We start from the raw sequence: 19,368 nt of genomic DNA, 5'->3' as shown, positions 1-19,368 counted from the left end.
TTTTAATCACCGTTGGCAAAAAGATTTATTAATCCCTTATTGTGCTAGCTGCTGCCCAAAGCATATTAAAAGGATTCAGCCTCTCACTTTTAGTAACTTACGAATGGGTGGGGTGAGATCTCCACCTGCAAATAAAATGGGGAATATTCAAATAACATGAGGTGTTTGGGCCCTCAGTCCTAGCACCATGTAATAATGAAAAGCCTCATTTTGTGAAGCTAATATTAAAAGTTTAACAAGTTTTTATATCCATGACCTCCTCTGAATTACCATATTCTTCATTCCACCATCACAGGAAGGGATGGGACAAGAATTAGCTTGCTTACAAAATCTCCCCTTTTATGTAGCTGTTGCAAGATTTCTGGCATATGGGTCACCCCACACAAGCCACTTAGCAGAAGGGATTAGTTTCCCCGGGTCTTCGGTCCGTTAATTCTAAAATGTCAGAAAGGAGAGGATCCAGAATTAGGAAGGCTGCCGAGAGGAATACACTTTTTTTTTTTTTAAATAAAGCATGGTTGTTTTATTTTAAATTTTTAAACTTTTATTTTTTCCGGCCAGGCTCTGCTGCTTGCAATACCCTAGTTCCCAGCCCCAGCAGTGAAAGCGCAGAGTCCTAACCACTGGACCACCAGGGGATTCCCAGGAAGACACTTCTTTGACAGCATGAAGAGGCCAGAGGCAGGTGCTTATCCCTTTTGCCCATGCAATGAAGACTGTTCGAGGAGATAATTCTTAACACTGAATTGCACCATGAGCACAGCACTTGGCCCAGTGCTGCCGTCAGCAGGAAATAAAGAGCAACAACTTTTCTGGGTGAGTACACAAGCTAGGAGGCAAACCAAATACAGTACATAGAACAGGCAAGCTCAATCATTTTCTGGCAAGCAGGGTTTTGTAAAATGATTCTAAGTATCATTCTAATTACTCCTATAGAATACTAGAAAACAGGACTGATCATACTAGTATTGTTCATATATAAAAGGAGAATACCAATATAGAAGACAGCTAAAATACGTACACAGATTTTAGGGTATATTAAGTAGCCTTCCAAAACACTTTTTGAAAACAAGTTTTCTCTAAGGAAGGTTTCTTTTTTATTCTTGAAGGGAAATGTGAGAATGCACTGCTGTGCTGCCATACCATGACTATTCCAGATCCGTAACTTTAAACTTTCAACTGAAATGGCATTTGTACATAAAACAACATAAGAAAAAAACTTTTGTGAATTCCCTGGTGGTCCAGTGGTTAGGACTCCCCGCTTTCACCGCCAAGAGCCCAGGGTTCAATCCCTGGTCGGGGAACTAAGATCCCCACAAGCTGCAAGGCGCGGCAAAAAAAAAAACTTTCACACTAATAAGGTCAAATGATTTGTAGGCCCAATGGGGAAGTAGCCAGAGTAATAGAGGAAGTCAGACATTCCCGGGTTTGAATGTCTTTCTGCCATTGACCTCCTATGGTACCTCGGACAAGTCACTGCTTTTTCCAGAAGTTTCCATATGTGTGAAATGAAGATAATGTCTTTCTTGTAGGGCTGTGATATAAAATGAGCTAATAGGTAAAGAAAGATGTGGATTTAAATCCTCAGTCTACCACTTAACTAGCTGTGTGACTATGGACAAGTAACTAGTTAATTCAACATATTTATTGAATTCAAAGTACAAGCGATGCAGGACAGACAAGGTCCCTAACATCAGGAAGTTTACATTCTGGTGTGGTAGGCAAAAACTCAAATACATAATCAAAATACAGTGTTAAATGCAATGATCTAGTGTTTTCGGATAATTATCTCAGGTTGGTCTTCATGAGGTGCTATACTACACGTAACACGGGTAGATAAATGGATATGCTTTTTCAAGAGCATATCCATTTATCATCACTTCATTTGCAAAAAGAGCACACTTTTAATTAAGTGTCACACTATTTGACTTACCTCCAAACATTTCTTCTTCAAAAGTGTATACCTGTGAAATACGATTTGGACTCAATTCGACATTTTTCATTCCTTCTCCAAAACCCTCAGCCTGGCCCAGAGTAGGCCAGATAACATAGACAAACCACTAGTTAATAAGACTTTTGCATGATAAGCGGTGATTGTATACATGTGAAAGGAAGGCCATAAAAGGAATATTCGACTAGAGTGGGAAACTGGCTGCCTCTAAAGACCTTTCAATTAAGGCAACAAGTGTTCTTAAATGCTATTCATTTGAACTGAAAGATATCCATAGGAAAAATGAATCTCACTTTCTAGATTTTAGTTTATCAGTAGCCACTGACTGTCCTTGCTAGATATACAGCTTATAGCAATATTGAAAGATACAGCAATATTGAAAGATAGCCTAAGAAAATGCACTCCCATTCACCCATTGTAATAAGAGTACTAATAGTTATTGAATGCTTACCATATGCCAGGCACTGTTTTTATATGCTTTAATGCTTTACATGTATTATTTCATCTTATCCTCACAAAAACAGATAGGTATTATCTCTATTTTATGTATGAAAAAAGTGAGACATTTTAAAGCATTTAAGCAACTGGCCTAAGGTTGTCCAAGTATCACCCAATATGTGAATTTATTTATAATTATGTATATGAACTGTTATTCTAAACTGTAATAATACTATACATGATATATCATGTAACAACATATTATAAAATCTACTCAAAAAATTTAAAGGATGAGATTTAATGTGGACTTTTTTTTTTTTGGCTGTGTCGGGTCTTAGTTGCGGCACGCAGGCTCTTGGTTGCAGCGCTCAGGCTTCTCTCTTGTTGTGGCGTGCGGGTTTTCTCTTCTCTAGTTGTGGCGCGCAGGCTCCAGAGCACGTAGGCTCTGTAGTTTGCGGCCCGTGGGCTCGGTAGCTATGGTGCGCGGGCTTAGCTGCCCCACGGCACGTGGGAATCTAAAAGATGAGATTTTAAAGAAGAAATACAAATAGAGGATCCAGTATTTTCTCCCTTTTTCCAATGGCTTACTATACATGTGCCCCACTTTGAAGACCACTGCTTTAGATAATAGGCAGTCAAAATCCAAGAACAAAACAAAGTGAAGATTATCAGTGGCTTTCAAACTTGAATATGTATCACAGAATTAGTACCATCCCAAACACACTTCTAATAGCAACTCTAGACTGTAAAAAGTTACAGGGGAACTTGTGTTCTCTTTAAAGACATCCACTCCCCTGCTCTTTCCATGGAGCTTTCCAAATCTGAGACTTGGGCTGTGGGCTGGCTTGAGGGACGGGGAGGACTCTTTTTCAAAATTCTACAGTAGAGTTCTAGGAATCTCAGCTCCCAGAAGCCTCCCTCAGGCAAAGGCATGGAAAGAAAATATTACCTTCGATATTACCTTGCACTGGCTGGACACAGGCACCTGAGAGCCTCCTAGGAATTCAGGAATAAAGGCCAAGGACACTTTAACACCCAAGGCTGCTAGAACTGCTGGGAGTTGACAGGCTGCAAAAAAATCCACCTACTACCAACTGCCAAGTTGAAATGACATGCTTTTTCTGTGGTCATAGAGCACATTTTTCATACTGAATCCTCACATTTTCTTTATTCTATAATAGGCAAAATTGTGAAAAGGGACTAATACTCAAAACATGAACTATCACGTATTTCCATTTGTTAAAGATAATTAGGATTTTCTTAAATTCTGAACTCTATAGCTTTTACAGTAATCATAATGGTATCTGAGAGAGTAACTCTGAGTTCCAGTTTTCCAAAGGGGTTAAAACTTTTTTTTATTTCACATTTTTACCCCTCTAGAAGAACAAGGTTAACACAAATATAGAATTTTTAAAGGCTTGAGCTTCAAAATCATGAACTTCTATAAGCTTATGCCATATTTGGAAGAGAACAAGGTCAAGAAAAATAATCAAAAGTAAATTCCTCACTAGTCATGTGATTTGATGGTATGCACGTACATACCAGTTTGGCCATAAAGCCCCAGAAAGGTGAGACCACTGATATTGTTGGGATATTGCAAAGAATTCATTTGCTTACCCTTTTTCTTCATGTCTCTACTTGGACTCCTGCTCAAGTAAAATTATAGGTTGATACAGAAAAAAAAAGGACCTTCAAATATCTGCAATTGGTAATACACCAGGGAATCTTTACCTAGTGATGGAAATGTAGCCACCTTTAGCTCCAGAGAGCTGGCCTAAGAACACAGCATGTTTCACCAAGCAACATGTAAGATGTTGCTATACTCCAAGTCAAATGCCTCACTCCAGTGAGATTTTATTAAGGTTTAATGGTAGTTACAACACCTAAACTGAATAAAATGTTAAGACATCCCCTCTACCTATCCACACACATTCATCCGTTCTCTTTCTCTCTCTGTATTTACATACACATCTTTTTTAAAGATTAACTTCAGCTTTTTATGCCAGAAGCAGAAGGCATAAGAAAATGTCAATAGATTCCAATTCTTACATAAAACTATGTACCACAATGTGAAGAACTGGTAGCTCCAGACTCAGTTCTAAGAGGAAGAGTATTCTCATTGACCACATTGGGCTAGCCACTCAGAATTCACGCCTGCTACATGAACTTAGCATCCATCACCTAAAAAGGACCAGAATGGGGCATTTTACTAAACAAAATATAGTTTTTTACCCTGGACTTCAACTACCATTTTCCCCCCAGCTCCTATCTTTTTATTTTTAATTTTTTTTAAACATCTTTATTGGAGTATAATTGCTTTACAATGTTGTGTTAGTTTCTGCTGTATAACAAAGTGAACCAGCTATATGTATACATATACCCCCATATGCCCTCCCTCTTGCGCCTCCCTCCCACCCTCCCTATCCCACCCTCCCTATCCCACCCCTCTAGGTGGTCACAAAGCACCGAGCTGATCTCCCTGTGCTATGCAGCTGCTTCCCACTAGCTATCTATTTTACATTTGGTAGTATATGTATGTCAGTGCTACTCTCACTTCGTCCCAGCTTACCCTTCCCCCTCCCGGTGTCCTCAAGTCCATTCTCTACATCTGCGTCTTTATTCCTGTCCTACCCCTAGGTTCATGAGAACCATTTTTTTTTTAGCATCCATATATATGTGTTAGCATACAGTATGTCTTTCTCTTTCTGACTTACTTCCCTCTTTATGAGACTCGAGGTCCATCCTCCTCCCTACAAATAACTCAATTTCATTCCTTTTTATGGCTAAGTAATATTCCATTGTATATATGTGCCACACCTTCTTTTTCCATTCATCCATCAATGGACACTTGGGTTGGTTCCATGTCCTGGCTATTGTAAATAGTGCTGCAATGAACACTGTGGTACATATCTTTTTTTTTTTTTTTTTTTTTTTAAAGATAGTAGTCATCTTTTCTTTTTAAAATTTATTTATTTATTTATTTATTTTTGGCTGTGTTGGGTCTTCGTTTCTGTGTGAGGGCTTTCTCTAGTTGTGGCAAGCAGGGGCCACTCTTCATCGCGGTGCGCGGGCCTCTCATTACGGAGCACAGGCTCCAGACGCGCAGGCTCAGTAGTTGTGGCTCACGGGCCCAGCTGCTCCGCGGCATGTGGGATCTTCCCAGACCAGGGCTCGAACCCGTGTCCCCTGCATTGGCAGGCGGATTCTCAACCACTGCACCACCAGGGAAGCCCACATGTCTCTTTTTGAATTATAGTTTTCTCAGGGTATATGCCCAGTAGTGGGATTGCTGGGTCATATGGTAGTTCTATTTTTGGTTTTTTAAGGAACCTCCATACTGTTCTCCATAGTGGCTGTATTAATTTACATTCCCACCAACAGTGCAAGAGAGTTCCCTTTTCTCCACACCCTCTCCAGCACTTATTGTTTGTAGATTTTTTTTTTTAATTTCTTTATTTTTTGGCTGCATTGGGTTTTTGTTGCTTGGCACAGGCTTTCTCTAGTTGTGGCGAGCAGGGGCTACTCTTCGTTGCGGCTCGCGGGTTTCTCATTGCGGTGGCTTCTCTTGTTGCGGAGCATGGGCTCTAGGCACGTGGGCTTCAGTAGTTGTGGCACACGGGCTCAGTAGTTGTGGCTTGCGGGCTCTAGAGAGCAGGCTCAGTAGTTGTGGTGCACAGGCTTAGTTGCTCCACGGCATTCGGGATCTTCCTGGACCAGGGCTCGAACCCATGTCCCCTGCATTGGCAGGCAGATTCTTAACCACTGCGCCACCAGGGAAGTCCCTGTAGATTTTTTGATGATGGCCATTCTGACCGGTGTGAGGTGATACCTCACTGTGGTTTGATTTGCATTTCTCTAATGATTAGTGATGTTGAGCGTCCTTTCATGTGTTTGTTGGCAATCTGTATATCTTCTTTGGAGAAATGTCTATTTAGGTCTTCTGCCCATTTTTGGATTGGGTTGTTTTTTTTGATATTGACCCCCAGCTCTTATCTTAAACAAGTGCTATGTTATCTGCCACTAAAGGACTTTAGCTGATGGTTTTATAAAGCAAAGCAAGGCATCATAGGAAAAAGAGCTCACACGCAGACAACTTATAACTTTGGAGGCTTTGCTCTCTAGCATGTGATTCTTAAGGTGCTGATGAATTATTTAGAAGTGGGCTCCACAGCTGGCTTCATAGGATTTATAAATCCCAGGTACTCAAGAGCTGGTTCTGCTCAAACAAAAACTTCTTTGCACATAGGGGCTGCCTCCCTCAAAAGAAGGACTGCAGTCACAGGTATACTGTGACTACCAGTTCAATACCATGTGCATACCAACAAGGCTAGTAAGGTATGAAATATATCAGATAATAACTGTCTAAAAGGAGTTGGAGAGAATCTAGCCATTATCATTTCATTCTATACTTCCATTTTCTAAGAATGAGTGTCACTGTGATAAAACACCAACTGGCACATGAACCCATTATTTCACCTACAGCCTATCTTATGCCAAATACAAACACCATCAAAGACTAAGAGCCGGGCTTCCCTGGTGGCGCAGTGGTTGAGAATCTGCCTGCCAGTGCAGGGGACACGGGTTCAAGCCCTGGTCTGGGAAGATCCCACATGCCGTGGAGCAACTGGGCCCGTGAGCCACAACTACTGAGCCTGCGCGTCTGGAGCCTGTGCTCCGCAACAACAGAGGCCGCGATAGTGAGAGGCCCGCGCACCGCGATGAAGAGTGGCCCCTGCTCGCCACAACTAGAGAAAGCCCTCACACAGAAACGAAGACCCAACACAGCAAAAATAAATAAATAAATTAATTTAAAAAAAAAAAAAAAAAGACTAAGAACCTTCTTCAGGAAGATATTTTTGGATAGAACTATATATTTTGTGTTGCTAGAATTTTTTAATAAAGATACAGAGAGTATAATACCTCTCTCACATGCCTAGCAATGTAAACAAAATTAGATAAACAGCAGAAAACATTTCAGCAAAGATAATTTTAGGAAAACTCAGACTAAATTAACTTTATTTTATAAGGAATTTAGAAAACATGAGCAAATATTGATATTGCATTAAAAAAACAAATTAACCTGTACGTTATTCAAATCTCAAAAATCAAAGAGTGTGACACTAAAAAAATGTAATAACAGAGAAATGTGCTTCATTTTAACAAAATACTATCAGTGGCTTATTACAACTAGATATACAAACATAAAGGTAATAATGCTAAAATGATGTAAAACTCTGAATCTCCAAGTGATGGAGCAGGCTGAAGGGAGCACCAATTGCCATCAATGTGGGGCTGCAACATGTTCTATCAAAAGAAACAAACTATCACTAGGTAACAAAAATAAGGATATAAATAAAATGGGGGGAGGGAGGAGGAGCCCAAGATGCCTGAAATCTTATAGTAAATGGTTTATTTGGTTCTGTTGTTACCTGTGTTGTGTCTGTTTTCTTCCTCTAAGAAAAAAAGAGGATATGCGAGGGATCCAAGAATATTTCCAAGTTATACCTTAGATTTTCATTAAGGATAACTTTATATTGAAGAAATCATGATTGATACTCCTTGTCACTTTAACCAACTAACGTACTATTAAAATAATTTAACAGCTATAATATTCTTTGGTTTTTTTCTCTTTTAAAAACTCTAAGTCAAGAATACTCAAAGGAACTTCTGTATCTTTTAATTTAAGAAATACATCTATTTAATTCCTGAAAATTTTATTTTTTCAAGGAGTGACAACAATATGAAGTTCTAATACACCAGGAGTCTTGAAAAAAATTAGGTGATCCAATTATAACAATTTAAATTAGAATATTCAGGAAATATATCTGAAGGCTCAAAAATATAATTTATGATTCTTTGTGAACTAAATTTCACTGAAAAATGCTTAAAGTCTAAGTTTAAAATGTGAGTGCCATTATGCTTTTTTTAAGAAAGAAAATTCACAACCTACTCAATAATCCTGAAGAAAAATCAGATTGGTATGGTGTTTGCATGTACAGATGCATAAACGAACACTTTCAGGGAGAAAAAACAATCATATTAATATTTATAGGCTACAAATCACTTTCTTTTAAGGAAGATTAGAAAAGAGTTAGTAGCTAGGCACAGAGCCAGAGGTTGTGAGGGGAACCTAAAAGTAGTAAATACTAAAACTCTTAGCAGTGTAAAGGAATGCAAAAAATTCTTATACTACAAATTTTTAATTTTACAAAACCAAAAACCAGTCCAACTATGGCCCATACATGATAATAAAAATTGAAACAAAAACTGTGAACCCATTTTGTAAAAATTCTATTATAATATTCTTAAATCTAGTTCATATTGTTCCACTGAGTCAAGTAAGATTTAAGCTCAAGGTGGTCACAAAATTAGAGAACTTTACCTTTTCTGAGGAGATTATCACAATTTCACTGCAAGAAGATAAGGTGAATAGCCCCTTAGCGACTTACATGCTTTATTTCCTTCAGTGGAAAGTCCAAATATTTTAATTTTCTTACGCTTCTGGAATATTATCCAGATTTACATTAAAGGGCACTTTAATGAAAACTTTAAATATAGTTTGATAATTCTGGGGATACTTACTGAAAGAAGATTCGTTAGCAAATACTGGTTTCTTGTATTTAAAAAAAAAAAATCAGCAAGACAGAATTTCAAAAATCTTAACTTAAAATACACTGTAAACTGTAGACAACAATTGCCACATGTATCACAGACCAGCACAGGTAAAAAGTTTTTTCCAGATGTTTTATAAGACTTTGTATCTTCCTTTATTTGTTGGTTGGTATGAATTTTGCTACAAGAGAAAATAAAAGGCATACGATCAGTACAAGGGAGAAAAAAAAAAAGAAATATGTTAAGTAATTTCCTTTACAAACTTATAAAACTATCAGATACTTAAAATAAAAAATATTAATATTATATTGAGGAAGAAAGAACTATTCAACAATCATCTCCCTGTGTTCACTCGACTGCTCCTTAACAACGGTTCTGAACCAACTTAATTGTGGTGACATTCTTTTTCTATCACTCCTTGGTGAAAGTCACTTGATTTAAACATTGTTTTTATTCTTCCCTCTTGTTTTGTGTACCTTCTATTCTTTAAATTTTTTATCCACCCGAAAGAATGTTCTGTAAGGGAAATTTGAGAAAAGCCCTCAAAAACACATTCTTAGAGAAAAGATAAAGTTTCCTTTCAAAGGGTCCTCATCCCAATGTACACATTGTAGGGAGAGTTTACAGGGATGTGTCTGCTTCCTTTGGAAAGGTGGTCTATAAAAGGCCGCTTTATCCAAAATCAAATTAAGTCCTCATCGAAGTTTAAAAACACTCAAAACACCTAAGTTTAAAAACACTGGCAAAAATGTAGAGAAACTGGAATTTTCATACACTGCTGAAGGTAATGTAAACTGGTATAACTACTCTGCTAAACTACACATACCCTATAACTAGCAATTCTACTCCAAGGTATATACTCAAGAAAAAAATATACTAATGTGTACCAAAGAGACATGGAAGAATGTTCATAGAAGCATTATTCATAAAAACCAAAAACTAAAATGACCTCAAAGTCTAAAACATAAATTAACTGTGGTATATTCACATGCTTAAATACTACACTATTTAATACTATTGATTTCCTCAAAGTAATGTTGAGTGAAAGAAATCAGATGTACACAGCATTTGATTCCACTTATATGGAGTTCAAAAATAGGCGAAACTAATCTGCAATGTTGAAAGTCAGAATAATGTTACATTTGGGGGCAATGAATAGTGACAAGGAGGGGCATGAGCAGGGCTTCTGGGATACTGGTGATGTTCTATATTTCTTCAAGTGGGTAGTGATCACATCAGTGTGCTTATTTTGTGAAAATTCATCAAACTATATGTATATCATTTGTCTCCTTTTATTTACATTATAGTTCAATAAAACATTTATTAAAACAAATAAATAAGTCCTTGAGGTTTTCACTCACCAGCCGGATCAGTTCTTCTTTTATAAGCCTGGTGATTTCTGCTTTTGCTTTCTGCACAGCTAGTTCATTGGCACCTGGTGAGTGAGTGGAGAACATTATTTGTATTACTAGAATTATGCTGGATGTTTATCTACTTCATAGAGATCGGTAGGTGACTTTCAGCAACATTGTACTACTTGCCAAGATAGTCTTTCAATACCTGGTGGAACATCATCTACATTGTATCATGGCTGCTTATTATTATGATTACTTTTAGAGTTTCAAATGTAGCCAGTGAGGTTAGTGTTAAGAGTGTTAAGGTTAGTGAGGTACTAGTGTTACAAGTTCCTGTTATGTTGGTATGCAAAGAAAAGATAATTCGCAATGTGTCCAGAAGACAAGAAGAAAAAGTAAAAGGAAAATATAACTTCCTAGGTTCATTTATTTAGCAAATATTTATTGGATGTTGATTATGCTCTTTAAAGTCAGCAAATGTTTTGGAAAAGTGTCACCTGAGCAAAGTCTTAAAAGATGAATGGAGGACTAGCCAAGTTGGAGGAGGAGAGATGACATGAAAAGTATTTTACAAAGGGAATCATGTGTGTAATGGTACAGATTAAGAAAGTCATGCTTAACTACTGAAAAGTAAGAGAAGTACAGCATGGTTGAAAAATTTTAAAAAGTGTATGAAAGAACACAGCAAGATAGCCAAGTAGATGAGGTAGGCTGGAGACATTTGTATAGTTATAAATTCAAGAAACATTAAGCACCCACCATGTATGCTCTACTATAAGAGGTTCATTATACAAAGTACTCATTCATCTCTTTATGATCTTGTAGGCTACTAGAAAAACAAACTTGTAAAGATATTACAGCAAGATGAGTAGGTAGTAAGTAGTCTACCAGAGCAACTTTTATTTTTTTTTAAATAAAATTTTATTTATTTATTTTTCGCTGCATTGGGTCTTCATTGCTGCGCGCAGGCTTTCTCTAGTTGTGGCAAGCGGGGGCTACTCTTCGTTGCAGTGCACGGGCTTCTCATTGTGGTGGCTTCTCTTGTTGCAGAGCACAGGCTCTAGGTGCGCGGGCTTCAGTAGTTGTGGCACGCGGGCTCAGTAGTTGTAGTTCACGGGCTCTAGAGTGCAGGCTCGGTAGTTGTGGCACACGGGCTTAGTTGCTCTACAGCATGTGGGATCTTCCCAGACCAGGTCTCGAACCCGTGTCCCCTGCACTGGCAGGCGGATTCTTAACCACTACGCCACCAGGGAAGTCCCCAGAGCAACTTTTAAGTATCACTTCTTCCAAGAATCTTTCCCTAACTTCTCCAGGTGGGGTTAAGTGTTTTCTCCCTCAGGGCTCTCACAGGATTGTGTTCATACCATCATTAAAGCACTTTTTTTTTTTTTTTGGCCACACGTGTGGCATGCGGGATCTTAGTTCCCTGAGAAGGAATTGAACCCCTGCCCCCAGCAGTGGAAGCGTAGAGTCTTAACCACTGGACCGCCAGGGAAGTCCCTGAAAGCACATTTTTAAGGCAGAATGGACAAGACGTTTTTTTTCTGACTAGATGTGAACAGTGAAGAAGAGGAACAAAGATGCTAAGAGTTGAGTACCAAGTAAAGAAAGTAACAGGTAATAAAGGAGATATTGAATCCAAGAGGAAGAACAGGTGCTACTATTAGCAGTGATAGAGGATGAAATTCGATTCTGAGACCGTTGTGGCTAAGGTGCTCAGGGGACACCAAGTTGGAAATTTCAGTAAGGCCAATGAAAACAAGGAGCAGAAGTAGAGGAGAGACGGAGATTAGAGAGCCATCAAGGGTAAGTGTGGAGGGATTTGAAGCCAGGGGACAATGCCAGGAAGTAGGTACATCTAGAGAGGTAACACGGTGCACACCTATAAAAGGAATAGAGCTGGACCAAAGAAGTAGACTAGAGATTAAGGACTAGGAGTGAAATGTCAAAGAATAAAAGAAGAACTGGAGTTGTAGAGAACTATGTTTTTATCATTGTTTAAAAAAAAAAATTTTTTTTTTTGGTTGCCCCACATGGCATGTGGAACTTCCCCGACCAGAGATGGAACCCATGTCCCCTGCAGTAGAAGCTCGAAGTCTTAACCACTGAACCACCGGGGAAGTCCTGTTTTTATCATTTTATATAAGAAAATCAAATAAGGAAAACAATTCACAAGAAATGAGAAAATTTCCCCCCTTATTAGATATGCTAACTTTTTCAAACCCATAGAGAGGAGAGGAGAGGAGAGGAAAGGAGGAAGGAAGGAGTGGGAGGGAGAAGAGGAGGAAAAGAAACGGGAGGGGGGAGGGGAGGAGGAGGAAGTGGAGAAAGAAGAGGAGGAGAAGAAGGAGGAAGAAAAAGAAACAGTTTAACAACAGGAAGGAAAGGGCCATGAGTATGGCTGTGAAGTCATAGCAACATACCTAATTTAAGTCCTACACCTCAACCAGCCACTGACCACAACATTTTAAAGCTGTGGGTGCTGGAAGGGAAGAGAGGTGGATGAATGTGAAGCCAAGGGTATAATCAAGAGCCAAGCCAGAATGAAAATTATTAAAAAAATGAAATTCAGGAGGAAAATATGCTACTTGGCATGAGTTGATGTGTAGCCTGTTGACATTCTCTGCTGTTTTAAAAAGAAGGAAAATGATACTCCCACCCAGCTCCAAGTGAAGAGCAATTTTCCTGCATTAGTTAGAGCCTGACCATTTGGACCAGTTTAAATTTTTGACTGACACAGCTTCTTTAGGTAATAGGTTACATATGTTTATAAGCTGTCATGAAAAAGTGGCATTTCCTTTCATTGGTCCCAAAACAACTCTGGCTGCTTTTAAGGGATTCTCCACTAGTAAAAACAGAGGGTCACAAAACAGGCTATGAATTACACAGGCTGGCTAGGCACGTACGTCCTTCCTGTTCTCCTTCGCACTGCCGGGAGCTGCTGAGCCACACAGAGCCTCTAAGGAGCCAGGCAGTGGGGTCCCTCCAATTACAGAACTAGAAACAGATGACACTAGGCTCCTTCCAACACCTGTTTTCATCCTATTAGTGTTCAGTTGATTTGGTTGGAGTTTCAAAAACTAAAAGATCCTTTAAATCTAATCATCTATGAAAATTCTCAAAGCTTTACGTCATTTTAATTACCAATCTCCAGCTCTTATTTAGCATATTCATGTCGCCAGAATTCTCAAGATTCATTTCTGACAAGGTTATCTTTTTACGGGGGGAGAAAAACCTTGCTTAGATTATAAAAATTAGATGTTACTTCCTAAGTGCAAGTTGACAGTGGAAAGAAGCGCCCAGAACCATTTTAGGTGGATAGAAAAGTCAGCAGAAGCTGTGGGCTTCTCATTTCACTTCACTTGGTAGTACAGGAGATGTGTTCTGATAAAGTTATATACAAATTAAACCTGGCATACATTAATTATACCACACTAAATAAGTATAATTACCTTTAAATTAATAAATTATATATGGGATCCTTTTTCAAAGCAAACAATCATCTCTGATTTACCTCTTTAAAAGGCAGTCATTTAAAATACTGGTTTTGAAATCTTACAGATATTCAGAATAACTACAGTTATGTTATTGCAAAAAAAAAATAATAAAAATAAAATACAATACTGGTTTTGCTTAAATGACACCTATGACATTCAAGCTGAATATACAAGGATGACTCCATGTTTACCAAAGGTTTTATCATCAGATTCTACTGAATGACATCCTGTATGGCCTAATGAACACAGTAGTAAGAGAGAGCTGTCCAGTTCCAAGTGCAGAAAGATGTCAGTGTAATTTTCTCTCCTTGAACGCTGAGGTGCCAGCAACCCGCATTTTACCTCACAATAAGGAACAGTGTCACATGATTCAGAAACACACTGAGTCATTGGCAGAGCAAAAGTCTTTCAGGATACATAAAAGGGTGCCATTTAAAAACCTGACTTGAAATAGATATGATCCAGTTTCTCAAAGTCACAATCACGAACAAAAAAATACAACTTGCCTACTTCTGGACCCACATTCTTTGCACACCATTTAACATATGTATGAATCTTACTGTACTGTAAAGGTAGAATTTCAATAATATGGAAAACATAAAGGCTATATCTGAGTTTTACCTTTGCCACAATTCATCATTATTCATTTTAAAAAGTCCGAAAGTGAGAGTGATATCAGTGAAAATGGCACAAGAGGGAACTTCAAAAGCCTGTCCCTCCACAAAAGCAGTGAATAAACTTGCAAAAACTGTTAAAATCAATTTTATCAGAACTCAGAAACTAATAAAAACCTTACATCAACCAGGCAAACCCTTATTAAAGAAGAAAAAAACAAAAACAAAAACCCAGCTCAACCCTGGTAACAAAACTTTTCTGTTTTTTAACGTACTCTGATCCTATCAAGCATTTTGACCAGGAAACAACTTCTCCTTAGGGTAAATGGGATGCACACTGCACGTGCATTTCTCTTCTTGTAGTCTTTATGTTAAGAAGTCACACAAAAACAATTTGAGGTCACCAGTTAAAAGTAAAGTAAATAGGCACAGTACTAATTTACTTTCACATCTGTGAAATTCTCTTTGTTTTGGCCAGGAAAGAATCAAACCCTAAAAATAAGTCCTCATATATATTTAAATCATTTTTAGTTTATATTTATTTCAGTAAGGAACTTACCTACAGTTATAAAGTCTTCACAACAATCAAAGGAATGCCAAAATATAACAAGAAAATACTAACTAGTGATAAACCTTATTTACAATATACTTTCAGTTTATACTTCCATTGATCTTTCCAGCAACAAACTTTAGAGCTGAGCTAGCCAATTCAGTAGCCATCAGCTATGTGGCTATTTAGATTTAAATTAATAAAAATTAAATTAAATTTAAAACTTCTTGGTCACACTGGTCATATTTCAAGTGCTCCATAGCCATCAGAGTTTTTATTGGACAGTGCGGCTTTAGAGAGATCACATGGATATGCCCGTCAAATAATATTTTGTGTGCAGAAGAGAAGTGGCTCTAGAGCATGATCAGATGCATTATTCAGAAAATTTATCAAGTGCCTACCATGTGTCAGACACTGGGAATACAGCAGATGATAAAGTCACTGCATTCACAGAGCTCTAGTAGGGAGACAGAAACAAGTAAAAATATACTATAATTTCTATGTAATGAGTACTGTGAAGAAAAACAAAGCAAGTAAAGAGCTACAGAGTGGTGAAATGAGATCAAGTAAGGCTTCCTTGTTAGAAGTGATGTGTATAACTCGAAGGACTAGACTGGTGTTTAAGATTATACAAGGTGTGGGAGAGCTCCTTTGCAGCCAGCTAAGCCATTTAAGCAGTAGGTATGCAGACTCCGGATTTACATGACACATGGAGTAAAACCTCTTCACAGCTCCAACACCAGTGTTCAAAAAATATTTAGTTCATTAAATAGAAGAAATGGATCTGTGGCTGGTCTATGCTTAAAAATCTATTACAAAAATGTTCAAATTAAATATAAATGAAGGGAGACAAGTTATCTACCATGCAGTAGGTAACAAAGTAGGAAAAAAATCAAACTGGAAACTGTCTTTTGAATTCATTCATGAATGTATAAAATAAGGTTAAAAAACACACCTGATCACTCTTAGATAACGCATTACTTATACCCTTTGAGGGACTTCCTTGGTGGCGCAGTGGTTAAGAATCTGCCTGCCAATGCAGGGGACATGGATTCGAGCCCTGGTCCGGGAAGATCCCACGTGTTGCGGAGCAACTAAGCCCGTGCGCCACAACTACTGAGCCTGCGCTCTACAACCCGCGTGCTGCAACTACTGAAGCCCACCCGCCTAGAGCCCGTGCTCCACAACGAGAAGCCACCGCAATGAGAAGCCTGCACACCGCAACAAAGAGTAGCCCCCGTTGGCCACAACTAGAGAAAGCCCGAGCACAGCAACGAAGACCCAACTCAGCCAAAAATAAAAAAATAAATATACCCTGTGGGTTATGGTATTAATTGTCCTATTCTATTTTTTAAAAAGGTATGTATGAACTTTTAGGCATAAAATCAGAGGCAATATTTGCTTGGATAAACAAGCATTAAGTGGACTATTATATATAGCTGATTTACTTTCTAACCTAAACTTTGGCCTGAACGTTCTACTTACTGGAAGCATAAACAGACCAGTCCCGAAAATACAGGTTTTCTTATAGAGTGATTTTCAATTTGACCAAATTGTCAAAACTGAAAGAGTCCCAAACACAGATCATTCACCTCTATATATATACTAAACTTCTAAATAAAGACCACAATGATAGACGAAACTATTTTTTTCCTTATTGGTGTTCCTCATTTTCAGTCCTCTCTAGAACTGACCTCATATTCTTTCTGTGTCTATTACATCTATATCAACTGTGATCTAACTCAAGATTGAAACAGAACGAACAGTACATACTTTCAATTGCCAAGTAAATTTTCCGCTCTCCTTCCTTGGGTTCTTTGCCAGGTGGGAAGTATGTTCCTCTGATTGTAATTGCAGCTTCAGAATATTCACTGATTCTCTGCAGAGCTTCCTTAGAGGTAACTTTCCACCTAGCAGTCTATGAAATAAAGAGTGGGGGGACAATTATACTCCAATAAAGATGTTAAAAAAATAAAATAAAATAAAATAAAATAAAAAAGAGTGTGGGGGAAAAATCACTTTACAACAGAATAAAGAAACCTGATGTACTGACAAAGAATAGGTTAACTAAATCATATTATGGTCAATATTAAGATTATAATTAACACCTACATCATAAATTCATTTAGATTCTAATGTAACTAGAACATAATCATAAAAATGGAATTTCTAGTGTTGTCTCCCCATCTAGATAAAAAGTAAAGCAGCCATTTAAATGTTCATGGGTTTTAAAGAAGGCATTTTCGCTCCTAAAAAAGGAGTTTCTACTCTACAATAAAAAGAAAAAAGTTTAAATCTGTTACTTGCCTGTGGGAAGTCATTGATCTCTAATTCTTCTTCATATCTCTTAAAAGATTCATTCTGTCCACCATCCTGTCTCTCCTCTTCTTGTTTCTCCAAAGGCACATAATTAAGCTTGGCATTGATCTTTTCAGCAAGTTGCTCTGCAATGGTTTTTGCAGAGACAGTGGGAGCCAGGATGGTGCCACCTCTGAGAATTGCATTGGTGGCCTGCTGCATCACATCCTGCAGTTAAAGAAGACCTACAGTCAAATCTCAAATGAGGGCAGAGACAAGACCAAAGATCCCACCACAAAGTATTCTCTGGAAAGCCACTAACTAAAAGCATCCTTCTAATGTAGAGTGCTACCCATAAGTGCAATTTAACAGCATATATTTATAACAGACAGTTTAATATATCTCCTTTACTTGATGAGAAAACAAGAATATTCAATTCTACATTAAAAATCCTACTGAATCATAGATAATTAGGTAACTCTTGCTATCAAATATAGTATAATATTTCTAAAATCATTTACATACTTTGTGGCTACTAGGAGTTTCCTCTGAATCAGAATCTTTGCCCACTACCACCACTGAGCTCTTCCTCCCCCCACGGACCAACCCAACATTCTATAAATTACAGTAAATGACTTTACTCAACACATTTTTTAAAATTTGAACTTAATTTTACTATGTGCCTAATGCAGAGATAATTCTTCTGTGGGTAATACACGACTCACACCTCAAGCTCTTCCAACAACAGCGAAAAGTTAGAGCCATTTGCTTTCACAATAAAGAGTTATTAGTAGCAATAATCCAAGAGAATATTAGGTGAGGTGCTGTGTCCCTGTTGTCAGAAGAGGCACAAGCTTGAGTATAGTAAACATTTCATAGTAACTCACTGGCTAAATAAAACAGATGCAGAGACCCAAGGCTCTGAGCCTTGATTGTGGCTGCCTCACTGGGTCAGCCCACTGGCCTCTAGCTTGGTCATCCCACTTGGACACTACAGACCTGAACCTATACAGGCTACTGACACAGGGCCCTGCAGGTCCCCAAACTCTCAAAATCTTAAAAATGCTGTCAAAATTAACAAATTGTTCTTTAGGAATGCTATGAAAATTTAACCTTAGTTAAAAATTAAGTTAACCAAAATGCTGGAGAGGGTGTGGAGAAAAGGGAACCCTCCTACACTGTTGATGGGAATGTAAACTGGTGCAGCAACTATGGAGAACAGTATGGAGGTTCCTCAAAAAACTAAAAGTAGAGTTGCCATATGGTCCAGCAATCCCACTCCTGGGAATATATCTGGACAAAACTATAATTCAAAAAGATACATGCACCCTTATGTTCATAGCAGCACTATTTACAATAGCCAAGACATGGAAACAACCTAAATGTCCATGAATGGATAAAGAAGATGTGGTATGTGTATACAAACACACACACCCACGTACATGTATGTACATATATACATACACACAATGGAATACTACTCAGCCATAAAAAAGAATGAAATAATGCCATTTGCAGCAACATGATGAACCTAGAGATTATCATACTAAGCAAAGTAAGTCAGGAAGAGAAAGTCAAATACCATATGATATTACTTACATGTGGAATCTAAAATATGACACAAATGAACCTATCTACAAAACAGAAACAGACTCAGACATAGAGAACAGACTTGTTTGTGGTTGCCAAGGGGGAGGGGGGTGGGGGAGGGATGGACTGGGAGTTTGGGATTAGCAGATGCAAACTATTATATAGAGAATGGGTAAAGAAGGTCCTATTGTATAGCAGAGGGAACTATATTCAATATCCTGTAATAAACCATAATGGAAAAGAGTAAGAATATATATATATGTACAACTGAATCACTTTGCTCTACAGCAAAAACTATCACAACACTATAAATCAACTATACTTCAAAAAAAAAAAAAAATTAAGTTAACCAAAAAACTCCCAAGAGAAACAAGGCAAGTGAAATATTTAACACATTTTCCCACTGTCTAAACCCATGTTAGTTTCAGTTATGTAACTGGATATTCGTACTTCCAAGGTATTG

The 19,368-nt window shown here is 38.0% G+C and overlaps 1 protein-coding gene across 2 annotated transcripts in view; it reads right to left on the bottom strand.

Annotated features, from left to right (window-relative positions):
- Nucleotides 1-7,473: 7,473 nt before the first annotated feature.
- The window catches only part of DDX46 (DEAD-box helicase 46), a 54,341-nt gene continuing 42,446 nt past the window's right edge, over nt 7,474-19,368 (bottom strand). The window contains exons 20-24 of one of the 2 annotated variants that reach the window (XR_009700831.1): nt 17,325-17,543; nt 16,791-16,935; nt 10,363-10,436; nt 8,972-9,182; nt 7,474-7,693 (exon numbers count right to left, since the gene is read on the bottom strand). Coding sequence is in view for 1 of the 2 variants with exons in the window: in XM_061189615.1 (XP_061045598.1) it covers nt 9,135-9,182; nt 10,363-10,436; nt 16,791-16,935; nt 17,325-17,543 (486 nt within the window). In the remaining variant the exon portion in view is untranslated. Of the gene's footprint in view, nt 7,694-8,139; nt 9,183-10,362; nt 10,437-16,790; nt 16,936-17,324; nt 17,544-19,368 lie in introns of those variants that run through there. The other variant, XM_061189615.1, reaches the window with a different exon arrangement.

The sequence above is a fragment of the Eubalaena glacialis genome, chromosome 4 (genome assembly GCF_028564815.1).
Source record: "Eubalaena glacialis isolate mEubGla1 chromosome 4, mEubGla1.1.hap2.+ XY, whole genome shotgun sequence".
NCBI lineage: Eukaryota > Metazoa > Chordata > Mammalia > Artiodactyla > Balaenidae > Eubalaena > Eubalaena glacialis.
Note: the sequence above shows the minus strand (reverse complement) of the source record. Positions and strands in the feature narration are given on the sequence as shown.